The sequence below is a fragment of the Embiotoca jacksoni genome, unplaced genomic scaffold (assembly GCF_022577435.1).
Source record: "Embiotoca jacksoni isolate LCO1_2020_lvr unplaced genomic scaffold, fEmbJac1.0.p SCAF_8, whole genome shotgun sequence".
Taxonomy (NCBI): Eukaryota; Metazoa; Chordata; class Actinopteri; family Embiotocidae; genus Embiotoca; species Embiotoca jacksoni.
The window spans coordinates 9,718,430-9,731,694 of record NW_027185436.1 but is presented as its reverse complement, the minus strand read 5'-3'; the positions used below and the strand labels follow the sequence as shown (position 1 = coordinate 9,731,694).

Genomic DNA, 13,265 nt, shown 5'->3' with positions numbered 1-13,265 from the left:
TTCACCGTGTTTCATAAAAGTTTAAAGCACCTAAATAATGAAGCAATCAGTGGCACTTGAGGGGTTACTCAGTATGTATGTCTGTATGTGTTGGTGTTCCTACCTTGATTGATGGATGCTTGTGGTGAGAGAGGGATTTGGCATGCATGTCCACTCACTGGCTAATAGTTTATTGAGCTGCACCAGCCAGCGAGGATTAGAAACCGCCAAGTTAATGCGAAGCATAGCCTGCGTGCATGTGCTTGTGTCTGTATGTGAGTGCTTAATGTGCAGCCAGTATCCAGTCAATAACGCACAGGCCCTCATAAATCTGCAGGACATATTGGTCTCCAACATTTCACTCATCAATAGGGATTTATTAAAGAAACGTGAATCAAAGGGGTGGTGGACAACTGAAGAAAAAACTCCTCAATGAAAAATTCAATCCAAGTTACAGTAAATAGAGTATAACATGAGGTGGGTCTTTTTTAGTTGTTGTTTTTTTTACTATTTTCTTCTATCGGGAGTTTTTCTTCAGCTTGCTGCTGTCCTTTTAAGAAAAAACTTGCCACTTTGTTCACATAATTGCCTGAACTGTCAACATTGTTGGATGTCATTTAACTTCAACAGTAAGCTGCCCTTTACATGCCACAGTGATATCGATAAGAGGTACCAGCCATCCCGCTGGTATTTAAACATGAACCAATAAAAACACAAATCTGCTGGTGGTGCAATTATTGATTCACAACATTTTAATTCACTTAAAGATGTTAAATCATCATATTTTAAATAAATTATTGGATCACGTTCCCAACGTGAATAAAAAGAAAGCTGAGTAAGGAACTTTGGGAGCCCAGCCAAAACTAAATTGGGGAATTCATCTTGATTTTCTCGTGTTTGCAAACTGACAGCTTTGAAATGAAGCAGGTGAACTGATACTAAAAACAGCCTGTTGCTGTCTCTCTTTGGTACATTTGTCAGCATCTGAAAAATAAAGGTAAAATTACCTTCTTGTCTCAGATTTTTTTTCCCAATGTAACTGCTCAATTAAGGTACTGTGTTGAGATTTATGCCCCTATACATGTTTCAAAGCAATGTGCCTGCGACAGGAGAGAAGAACAAGGCTTTTAGTTCATATAAAACAGGTCTTAAAACTAAACCTTTTTTTCAATAGTTGGAAATTCATTGAAATGCCCAATGTAAACATTACATGTACTTGTATTTCTCGGTCTTTCAGCAATTGTTGTAAAGATACATTTTCTATGTGTAATGTAGCCTCTCACAGACATGCTTTTAACCACCAGAATAAGTGTTTCTAGTGGTAATACTGGCCATTTGAGTAATGTGTGATTTAATGCTTGAATGAGTGGTATATTGATTGACTGCTTGACTAACTTATTGACTGATTGCTGATTGATCATTGCATCCTAGGAGGAGCCATTCGTAATGGTGTCAGAGAACGTTCTGGGGAAACCGAAGAAGTACCAGGGCTTTTCCATTGACGTCCTGGATGCACTGTCTAACTACCTGGGCTTTAAATATGAGATCTACGTTGCTCCAGATCACAAGTACGGCAGCGTGCAGGCTGACGGTCAGTGGAATGGACTGATGGGTGAACTGGTCTTAAAGGTGAGAAAAATATAATTTACATAGACACATGAACATACATAAACACACACACTTACTATTCAGAAAACGTATTGGAGAGCAATCACAATGCATGTAATTGTGTAACTTGCAGAGGAAATATTTTAAGGAGTATTTGTTTCCTATTTATGCATAAACACACATACACAAGGAGAAGCAAGCATGCAAGCAGACTTATGCCATAGGTATCACTTGCAAAGTAGGAACATAGCCTCCCTCAGGTTGAGCCTGCATAGTCTTAAATCCCATCATAATATTCCCACTAGAAATGATGTCACTTCAAAAGCAATATTTGAATGAGAGTAGCATGGAGTTAATTTCTTTCTTTAATTCCTTAAATTTGGAGAGAGGGATTCAGCCACTCATTCACCAACTCTCACAGCATGTCGTCTGAAGTGGAAAAAGGAGGGGCTGACCTCAAAGATAATGTGTTATTACATGTTGGTGAAAACACAGCAGTTTTTGCCTTGCTTCAAGTATCTTCAAGTATTTGATGCCTAACTACTGGCAGACACTTGAACAGCCCCAGGGTAAAGTGGAGAAGACGTTGTGAAGCTCTAAACTTGGATTGGAGATGAAAGATGGAGAGGGTTCTAGTGGGAGGGCAATAAATTGGCTTACGTGGAAAATAACTACTTCAACCACAAAATGGCTATTGTGGCATACAGTTCAGGTGACATTTTTTAGAATGTGCCAATTTCACTGCTGGGCAACAAACCAACCTGCCCTCCATGTAGATATAAGGCTGTTGTCCCTTTGTCCATTCCAACATGCAGGGGAAAGTTTTCCAAGGGAGGCAGCTTTTCTAGTACTTGCAAACAGGACTGAATATTTATGATTATTTTCAAAATGCAAACAGTCTTAGATTTTCCATCTTTATTATCTGTCAGATATTGTGGGATTAATATCTCCGTAAAAGTCTGAGGAATTCTCAGCACATGCTTGCTCTTCGTACATCCTACAAAAGCTAAGCTAATACACACGGAAACATGACCAGAAGCTTTTTTAAAAGCTAAATATCTCATGGGTTCACAGGTATTTTCTGCGTCTCTGGGGCCATGATTCCTTAAAACATCCATTGACTGCCGTAGTTCCGTACAGTTACACAGTTCGTCTTACTCCAAAATAAAATGGAATATAAAAAAGCCCAACGTGGTAATACCAACCCAACCATGTGGCATTTTTTTTTCCTGTTTAGAGGCCAGGTTTAAGAGACAGTTTAGCTTTGTACAAATCGGTCACCATTTAAAGTGAGCTTCCTAACTTTAGTCACGATTGCGACACTAGCTGTGCCAGATTAAGGTAAGATTCCTTGCATCCTGAAATAACTTTAGAATTATTGCCTTAAAACGAATAAAATGCCATTAAGACCACAATGGAAAATCCATCATATACTTAAATCAGCCTTTTCAGGTTTGTGAACCACTCACCCCACTTAAAATGACTGACCACATTCTTGAACCACATATTAAAGTCAACGAAAGTGTTTTTCTGCCATTATAAACTGTTAAATATCATTCACGTAATATCCTGTCATGTCACAAAAATATCCATTTAACCTGCAGAGGCAGATGTACAGCCATTTTCAGCCAAAAATCTGAAAACACTAGATACTAAGCTGGTATTTAATGATCATACCACACTGTATAGGCATGTGCAGGTGTGTTTGCGCACATCTGTATGTGTACAATTGCTCTTTGATGTCCTCCTGGAATGGTATTAAGCAGCTGAACTTTTTGTTCATTCTCCATAGGTCGAGGGTGTTTTTTTTCCTTATCAGCAGTGTTTTCTCAGAAGTTTTCCATGGCTCTGCTTCATTATTTTATTTTGGCTGTGTGTACAACTCTGCTCTCCTTCCCTTGACCTTGAATTTTCTTCTGTTTGTGTTCAGCATCTGGTACCCCTTCCTCCCAAACATTTCCCCAAATTATAGCGAAATGCCTTGAGCACAATGCATATTAATGTGTATACAGACAAGCACAAGCTGTGAATAAACTGAACACGCAAATATTTTTGTTTCCCCCATCAGTCAGCAACAAGGTTTATCTCTCCAAAAACCCAATTATACCAGATAATTATTACCCAGAGTGCTCTTTTGCAAGTTTCGATGTTGACTGACCGCATGTGTCAGCATGGCAATTCATCTCTACTCTCTCACACAAACACAAACACACACACTTGGATGCATATCGTTGTGTTGTCTCGACCAACAGGCATCCTGCAGGGTTTCTCCTAATACTCTTCTTATGCAGTGTAAGTGACAATTTCTGCACATTTAAGCATTTTGTTTCCTCACTCAACTGTGAAATTAGCAGATTTTTTTTGCCCACAGTGGATTAAATTTGTGTTTGTTTTGTGTGCGTATGTAGAAATGGATGTGGTGTGTGATGGGAAAGCATGCAAGTGTGTCTTTATAAGTGCATAATCCGTGTGTTTGCGTTCACCTACAAATTCACCTAACTTGGTAAAGTCAGTGGTTTCCAGCAACAAAGGAAATCTCCTTATCGAACAATTTCATAACATGTTCTCTTGTATCTCTTGCACTAGTATAGATTTCAAACACAAGCATACGCTCACAACAGCATCCTAAATCCTTGTTATGGTACAACAGATGTCGACTGCTGCTAGCCAAGCACTGGGGACTGAAAATATTTTAATTAGCCATTATTGTTCCTGCATTAAAGCTAAGCTCAGCCTAGTTTTCTCGGCAGATATACTCAGTGACAGCTGTTTTTCAACTTGAAGTGTTTATACATAAATAATTAAAGCAATGACTGACTTGTCTTAAAATTCTAAGAATTACTAGTGATGAGAAAAGCTTTAAATGCTTGTAAAAGGCATACCGACACAAAAGCAGATCAATGAACTAATGAATTAATGATTTAAAGGTCACATCAAAAGGTGCTCAGCGTTAAAAGGGCTTACAAGGGAATACTTGCAGAGTACAGAGAAAAAATATTTCAGGAAACACATAATGAGAATATTCATACATGACCTTACTGTTGGGTATCCTCATCCTTTTAACCTTCACTTCATACATATTCTGTCTTTATTTACTGCTAAAGCAACACAAAAATGTTAACATACTTTGAAGATCATTGTCTGTAAGTAGAAATATTTTGTGTGCATTCAGAACGTCAGTTACAAAGTCTAAACCATACTTGCTCAATTTCCATTGCTTAATTTATTACAAGGCCATATTACAAAAACGGAACAAAAATGTTGTACTTGTAACTACCTGTTACCATTCCCGGTAACCATTACAAGCTGATATTTTGTCCTTAAATTCTTAAGAAAATGTATAGAATTGTATTGTCCAAAAAAGTTATGCTGTCTAGAAATTTAGCAACAGCCCTGATATTTCCTAGTAATAATCAAGTGTCTATTTTGTATCGAAGGCATTGCTTTAGATGATGGGAAGCAACAGAGGCAGGGCTTCTGGGTACAAAAGTCCACATTTTTCAGTTGTGTTCCTCACCTACACATTTTCACAGTGTTGATACTTCAAACTTCACTCTTTCCCTCTGCCTTTTGTAGCGGGCCGATGTGGGACTCTCTGCCTTGACCATCACGCCTGAGCGAGAAAGCGTTGTGGACTTCACCACACGCTACATGGATTATTCCGTGGGCGTTCTGCTCCGCAAGGCCGAACGCACTGTGGACATGTTTGCCTGCCTGGCACCCTTCGACCTGTCACTGTGGGCGTGCATTGCAGGCACTGTGCTCCTCGTTGGCATCCTGGTGTACTTACTCAACTGGCTCAACCCACCTCGGCTACCCATGGGGTCTGTTTCTTCGACAACGCTGTATAACTCCATGTGGTTTGTGTATGGCTCCTTTGTACAACAAGGTAAGAAAAAAATGGGACAGAGGGGGTGGAAAGCAGAGCGAGAACCTAGACTGGAAAATATTGATAAAAAAAAATGTGTTCAACAGATTTCGTTAGTATTAATAATAGTACAGTAGTAGTCAATAGTATGATAGTAATTTCAAGGAAGCCGTATTTTTGATTTCTTGTTACATGACTTTCCATATGACCGAAGATGCTCTTTACTCATAATAGCCTGTTTATTTGTGGGGTAAACGTTGCTGGCATGTTGTTTCTTCTTGTTGCCTTTTAATGAAGTAAGTCAAGCTCTAAAATTATGGAGTTTCTTGAATTAGGAATATTGTTTGACATTTTGCCTATGGGGGGGGATATAGATTTCAACACCATACTGTATGCTGCCATGTCCATCTCAAAGGTAAAAGATGGAGAGATAATGGTAGGGGTGGGAATCATAGAGAAAAAAATGTGATTGCCAAACCAATCTCATGTCAAAAATCTGATAATAGGTGTCCTCTGGGTATCATAAGTGTGAGCTGACCTTTCGTGTTTCAGCACAATGGTCAAATTAGAACCAAAGGGAGGAGACATTTTGTTCCGCATGGACTGAGAGGGGGATAATGGCCTCATCCTAGTTATCTACCCAAAGATTTTCCAGTATCCATTAGGCTGTGCTCAGCTGTGGAGATCAGACATTTGACACCTGAATTGACACTCCTTAAATTTCATCAGTGTGAAAGTAGATTCATGGCAAGGAGAGGAAATTACAATGGAAACCGGCAGAAAATGAACATATAAATGTGGATATGCATGAAATCTGTTTTCAGCTGATGCATTCATTAGATATCAATATTTCTACAGTATGAAAGAGAGACACTTAGTTGGCTCATATTCTGAGGCTCAGTCTTGTGTTTGTGTCTAAATAACTCCCATTTTCCAATGAGCACTTGTCGTCATGCTCTGGGCCTCGCAATAGTTAATTCTTTAAGCTACATTAGTTATGCAAATTTATGGAGAATTTTTTTTTTTTTTTTTTTTTTTTTTTTTTTTTTTTTTTTTACAACACTGCTTATGAAACATTTTGGGCGCTGAATAAGCAACTGATGAGCATTTTACCATTTCGTAAATAATCCTCCATCTTGTGCTGCAGCTAATGGCGGCAATGATGATGATGATGATACATGCTAATTGCTGTTTGATATTCACAATCGTTTCTCTTTTTAGCTGTAATTAACATTTTAGTCATTGCATCATTAGCAAGAAATAAGAGCGAGAGAAAGGATCTGATTTTTCAAGAGTGGCTTTTTTCTTTATAGGTATAGATGGGGTAATACTTTCCAATATGGTACAACGCATGTGAGAAGGAATGAGTAAGGAGCAAGTAAGGAATGAATCATGTACTTATAATGTAATAATAATAATAATGTAATTATTAAGTCATTCATGACTTTCTTCATTAGTTGTTCCTGTTTGAGTCTGAATCAGCCATTGACAAGCACAAACAAGTTACCACTCACTCATTACAGATTACTTTCTCATCATTTACTCTTATTTTGCACTCCCCATTAAGTAACATATCGTAAGTGACTCTCAACTTTATGATTATTTGACAATTACTTACCCTTTTTGTGGCCTGAGATAAAATATTATTATACAAATTAAACAAGTAAATATTGACTAACAAACCAGAGAGACCACAAAAAGAGTAAGAGTAAGGAGCAAGAGAAAGGATCTGATTTTTCAAGAGTGGCTTTTTCCTTTATATGTATAGATGGGGTAATACTTTCCAATATGGTACAACGCATGTGAGAAGGAATGATTAAAGAGTAAGGAGAGTATTGAGTAAGTTGATTTACTAGTTCAGAGTTAATCAAAAACGACTTATCATTCAGGATCTACTTTTAAACTATTATTAATTCCTTAATTATCCAGCAGTTCCTCATTCGTCTATCGCTAAGTTCTCACATTATGTACTGTATGGTACCGGTGTGAATACTTCTGTGTTAGAATACAGTGTGTGTAAGTGTGTGTGTTTTGTGAGGTATAATTTGCTTCCTGGTCATGTGAGAAAAGCGGTGCTTTAGCCATAGGTAATTCATTTTTGATATGCCGAGCTAGAAATATCTCACAAAATTAAGTGAGCATAAACAGCGTACTGCCGCAAGGGTAAGTGGGCTGACCTTCACAAGCTTTAAAAGTCACCTGGAACATTTTTATCCCAGCAGTCATTTAGTAAAGCAGGCATTTCCTTTTTTGGGTATACAATCACTAATTACCAAATGAAACAATACCTTGACTGGAATTAGGATTCATTTGAATGACTACAAATACATGTACAAAAATTGTTCATAGAGACAGCGGTGTCCAAATTAACACATTCATACATGTACATACAGAGAATATTCATCCAGCAGTTCTCTCACAGCACCTCTATAAGGCCCCAGAACTTTGTGTTTCAGCCCGAAATATTACCCTTGGGGAAAATTGATTCAGATGCAAAGACATCCGCAGTAGGAGAGAGGTGGAGATGAGTGATGAAAGCGACTAGTCAAACATGACGCCAGAATTTCCACCTTTTTCTTTGTCCTTTTGTCCCTACTAGTTGCCTCCATTCATCCCTCCTTCTTCCCCTTTCTCTCCATGTGCCCCTTTTACAAATTCTTTTCTTCCCTCCTGTTCATCAGAGCCACCAGGGCACCAGCCAAGTGACTGTTTGTTTACAACTTCACATAGAGGTTTGTCACTCTGGCATGTGTGTCTATAGAGGAAGGTATGGGGAAAATGTGTGAACTCCGTAAACTCTTGTCTAATTGGTCTCGATGAGAGTGAGGGAGACAGAAACTGGAAGAAGAGACGCAATGGGAAGGACTGCGTCATACAAAATTCTTGACTTTGTTAACTGCGACATCAAAGGCCTCGTAGAAATCATGGGATTTGGTCTCATTATTCACCAGTAATACAATATCTCCTCAAACAAAACATCACATCAAAGAGTAACTTTGACAGAAAAAAAAAAAAAAACATTCATCAATTGTTCACAGACATAGTTTGAAGTGCAGCAGAAATGAGGGGAAAAAAAAGTCACAAGTCCCACATTTATTTTAATGTCAGTTTGTTAATCTCAAGTCAACATTAATATTGGCAGAAGGCTGTGATTTTTTTAACCTCTGATCTTTGAAAACAAAGCAGAAAAGGAGATGGAACATAAATTTATACGAGGTACCAGCAGGTAAAATGGATAAAAGGGCGATATACAGCACACTCAGTCAGAACAAGGTCAGACACCACACCAGTCACCATCACAAAAAGTTCTTCATACTTTAAAGAGCAATAACTCATACTGAGAAAGAGAACTAAGGTCAAGAAGTCTAAGGTAGAAATGATTGATAAATAAGCTACAGAAAATACTACAATGACGTATGTAAGTAGTCTACGCAGAAGAGAAGATGTAAGAGGGAGTGTGTGATTTAAAAGATGTGAAGTGTTCCTCGGGAGATTAATTTTCAGCTTCAGTTGGGTTGGTCTTTGGCCTCAGCTGAAGTGGGAAGGTCATTCCAATATTTTTCAGAGCCAAGAGGCAGGAGAGTCAAGTCTGGGATGAGTGATTACCAGGTTACATTATTAGGACAGCCAAGCAGACAACATTAGCTGAGTGTTGGGCGTCGACTGGCTGGCCCGAACACAGCCTGGAGAGACGGGGATGTGTACGCTTGTACACCAGATTCGGGATCTAAAATGAGCCACCACAGGCAGTCAGTGGAGAGAGAGCAGGAAGACGGTGACATGCAAGAATGAAAGAGCAGAGAAAACAAGACAGCCTGCAGTAGATTGATTGACATGTAAGAAGTGTGGCCAGAAGAAAATTGTAGTACCTCAGACCAAAGTTTCAACAAGCTGAACAAAAGCACTAATGAAGAAGTGCCCACTTCACTCACTGTTTTAGATAATTGTAAACCAGCAGGATGAGAAAAAGATTTTGTGAGATTGACACATCTGCACATGACGTGGAATGAAAGTGTTATTCATCGCTGAAGATGATAACGATGTTCTAATTAGAGCCTGTGGAGTGGATTAAACGTAATTTTCCACGGATATTGGAGACACAATGAAATCCAAAGGAAAATTAAAGTGACCATTTGTTACTGTGTCTGAGTCATTTAGAGAATTGTATTGAATATGTCAAGTAAACTCAGTAATGATGCAATTCATTTGCGATTCGTTTCATTCAAAGCAAACCTCAATGTCCTATAAGAAAAACTTAATTCTAAGAATAAAGAAGGAAGGATAAAACACGAAGGAAGCCAAGAAATCAGAGTAAAAGCAGTGGAAAGATAATTTAGCAGTTCAAAGAGAATCGCCCTGCTGTGTAAGGAGGTTTCTGGGACAGTTTTACCCTGACCCACAATGCTCCTTCTTTATTTTATTTTTTTCACCCCTTTTGTTTTTGGTGAGCAAGAAAAAAGCAAAAGTGGCCACACCTGACAAATCATTGGTAAACTTCATAGTTACTGAAATGGGGAAAACAGTCGGCAAAAGCTGGCAGTCAGATGAGGCATCCCTGCTGACATGTAACCTGTGTTGGGCAGAGAGACTCTCTGTTATGCAAGTCAGACTTGTTGACAAAAAGAACAAATGAGACAGAGAGACAGTGTGCGAGCGGGACATGTTAGCCTGTTCCCGTTTCCTGTTTTGATACCCTCCTGTCTCCCCTTATCTGCCTCAGCATTTCTCCTCTTCCTCTGTCCTGTCCTGACTCCCCAAGTTTTGCCAGCAGCATTTGAGCTAAAGTAGAACAGTCAAAGGCAAAACTCTGTTGTCACATTGAATATTTGTCTTTCACAAATCTCCGACCAGACGCTTTCTCTTTCTCACATTCTGGTGTTCTCCCATAATTAATGTCCAAACCAGTAGGGGAGGGAAGAGACACTGTGGAGAAACAAACTGTGTTTTTGAGGGTGCGGGCACATGCTGTGTGTGTGTGTGTGTGTGTGTGTGTGTGTGTGTGTGTGTGTGTGTGTGTGTGTGTGTGTTATTTTTACACACACACACACACACTGACACACTGTCAGTCTGAGGGTCGTTATCTCTCAATTAGAATTCTTTGTGGGAAATACATACAGTCAGACACACACTGAATTACTTGTTTTCACTGTCTGAAAGAAATTGCACAGAAACACAAACACACACACACACACACACACACACACACACACACACACACTGAGTCAGGGCCATAGGCCATAATCAACGCTTTCATCTTTCCATCTGCTGCTCCAAACATCTCTCTCGTTCCCTCTCTGCACCTCCTTTTTTTCCCCCACTGTCCCATGCTGTGCATCTCTCTCTGTCTGTATGACTCTGTGTGTGTGTGTGTGTGTGTGTGTGTGTGTGTGTGTGTGTGTGTGTGTGTGTGTGTGTGTGTGTGTGTGTGTGTCTTCTTTTTGCAGCTCTGTTGGAGAACCATACATACAAAAACATGTTTCTCTGTTTCCTTCCTCCCTCCTTTTGTATTTCATCCCTCCATCCTTCTCTATTCTCCAGTTCTCTCTACTTACTGCAGTGTTTTCTCAGTGTGAGTTGCGTTCACATTCTGCGCTCCACATTCCCTCTCTCGCTTTCCTCTGAGTGTCTCTCCCTCCATCATTATCTCTGTTTCTGCTGTGCCATACTGCTGGGAAGCCAACGTTATCATCATTTCCCTGCTCTCTTCTTCTCGTTGCCTCTCTCTCTTCGTCTCTTTATGACTCCCTCTAATCCATTATCCCTCTCTAACGACTCTGTTGTGCCGCTGTGAAGTGGACCCAACTTTAGGACGTTCATCCCTCCTGACTTTACCCCTCTATCACTCCATCTGTCCTCCCGCTATTCTTCTTTCCATCCCCCTCACAGTCTCTTTCTGGCTACAGAGATGGGCCACTGTGAAAAGAGACCATCTCTCAGCAGTTCCATTAAATGCATCCCTCTCTCCTGCTCCCTCTTCCACTTGCTGCTCTTTTGTTCTGTTCCTGTCACAGCTGCTTCCTTCCCCCTTTTCCTTTCCACTCCCAGCGATCGCACTCGGCCCCCTCTGTCCTCTACTTTCTTCCTACTCACGTACGATGGGGTCCAGCTGTTACTAGTTCAGCCAGATCCTCAAAGCAGGTTTGAGTAGGATGTGTCCCTTTTGTCCTCGATACATCTGTCTGTCATTTCTTCAGTAGTCAAAAGTAAGTACATTTACTCAAGCACTCAAGTTCAGTCTGATGCTACTACATGCTGTCTGGAGACATTCTTTATAATGAGCTCCAATGAAGTAAATACATTTTGCTAAAAATGCGTCTGTACTTTTACTCATAATTCAATGCGATCTTTAGTTGTGTTGAAGTTCTTTTATGATTTACTTCAACACAAACCTGTCATGGCTGACTTTTTTTTACCGATTTAAGTGCAGTGAAAATACAACAACACGTATCATAACCCTTCAAGCTGATATGATGCCAGCAAAGTGATTTACACATCCACCACATACAGAGCAACATTATGAGTTTGTGGTTTTAGGTGGTGATATGAGTGCAGCAGGATTAAAGTAAAACGGTTACATTGAGGGCCGTAAATCAAAACCATGGAGTCACGCTCAGTCTATGATTTTAGAGGTGATTTTCCTTTTCCTGACAAATTTTTGAACTCTGATATAAAAAAAAACTGATTATTGCTGTCACAGACACTTGTTAGGTTTGAGATGCAACAGACACATCCTCACTCGCTCTGGGATCGTCATATAGTCCTCGATATTTTGTGGCATGCTTGAAATAATTGCCCAAAAATCCAAGGTGCTCTGCTAGTTCGAGCAGCTCTGGGACAAACCCTGAGAGCAGGAGTGTCTGACAGCCAATGAGAGCGTAATAGGAGTAGGAGTGTGGTTTCAAGAATTTTCATCTTTTTGGGTGATGTCTGGGAGAAAAAACTAAAACAAAACAGTTTTAATTACTGTAGGGCTCCATGTCTCTGCTCTTTTTTTTGAATACACCAGTGTCAACAAGACAGGAGATACAGGAGTGATTGTTGTGTAGGTACAGTTCTGTTAGTAAAGCTTAGTAGAACTGGGGAAACTGCAGTTGAGTGGTAATTTATTGCATGTCTGTACTAGAAGCTGGATGCGTCCTCAGTTGCCCTTGTTCCATTTTTTTCCCCATTAAAGTATTTTCTGGGATATTTTACAAATTCAAAATGTATAACAGAGTCATGTCCAACAGTTTAATTTCTTGTACTAAAAGGCACATTAAGTAATTGGAACATGCAGAAGGAATAATGTCTTTGGTTTGATTGTCATAGGATACGAAATTTGGCCTTCAAATTTAATTATCATAGCCTCCAACTAACATATTTATTTTTTATATTACCCAGCATGCTTACGACGGGTGTAATATATGTGTTGACTCGCACATGCTGTTTACGTTGCCGCTCTCTTTTTCTTCCTCTACATTCAATGTTTAATCACACTGGTTAAGTTGTAGGAACAAATTGTCTCCTGCTGTCCTCCTACAGTAAATATCACATTCAGCTAGAGACTGCAAAGAGAGAGACAAGGACAGATAGACAGAGATACGCTGTAAAGATTTGCGGAGTGAACAACTCTTGATACATAAATACATGTAACATTCATCTTTGCCTTCATTTTACTGTGTCGATTGTCATGCTGTTGATCGAACGTGTACTTCCCAACAAATGTGTCTGTCAAAGAAGCTCCAAAGCACAGTGCAATCGCCGGGTCTTGTTCTATCTGGATTCTTTCTCCAAGGAGACAGAGAGGTTGTTGTTACAAGGGACAGTAATA

At 39.6% G+C, this 13,265-nt stretch overlaps 1 protein-coding gene across 3 annotated transcripts in view; it reads left to right on the top strand.

Annotated features, from left to right (window-relative positions):
- grid2 (glutamate receptor, ionotropic, delta 2) overlaps positions 1–13,265 on the top strand; it is a 473,172-nt gene that overhangs the window by 369,977 nt on the left and 89,930 nt on the right. For all 3 annotated transcript variants that reach the window (XM_069178067.1, XM_069178068.1, XM_069178069.1), the window contains exons 10-11: positions 1,411–1,608; positions 5,164–5,476. In XM_069178067.1, coding sequence (XP_069034168.1) covers positions 1,411–1,608; positions 5,164–5,476 — 511 coding nt within the window. The remainder of the gene's footprint in view (positions 1–1,410; positions 1,609–5,163; positions 5,477–13,265) is intronic.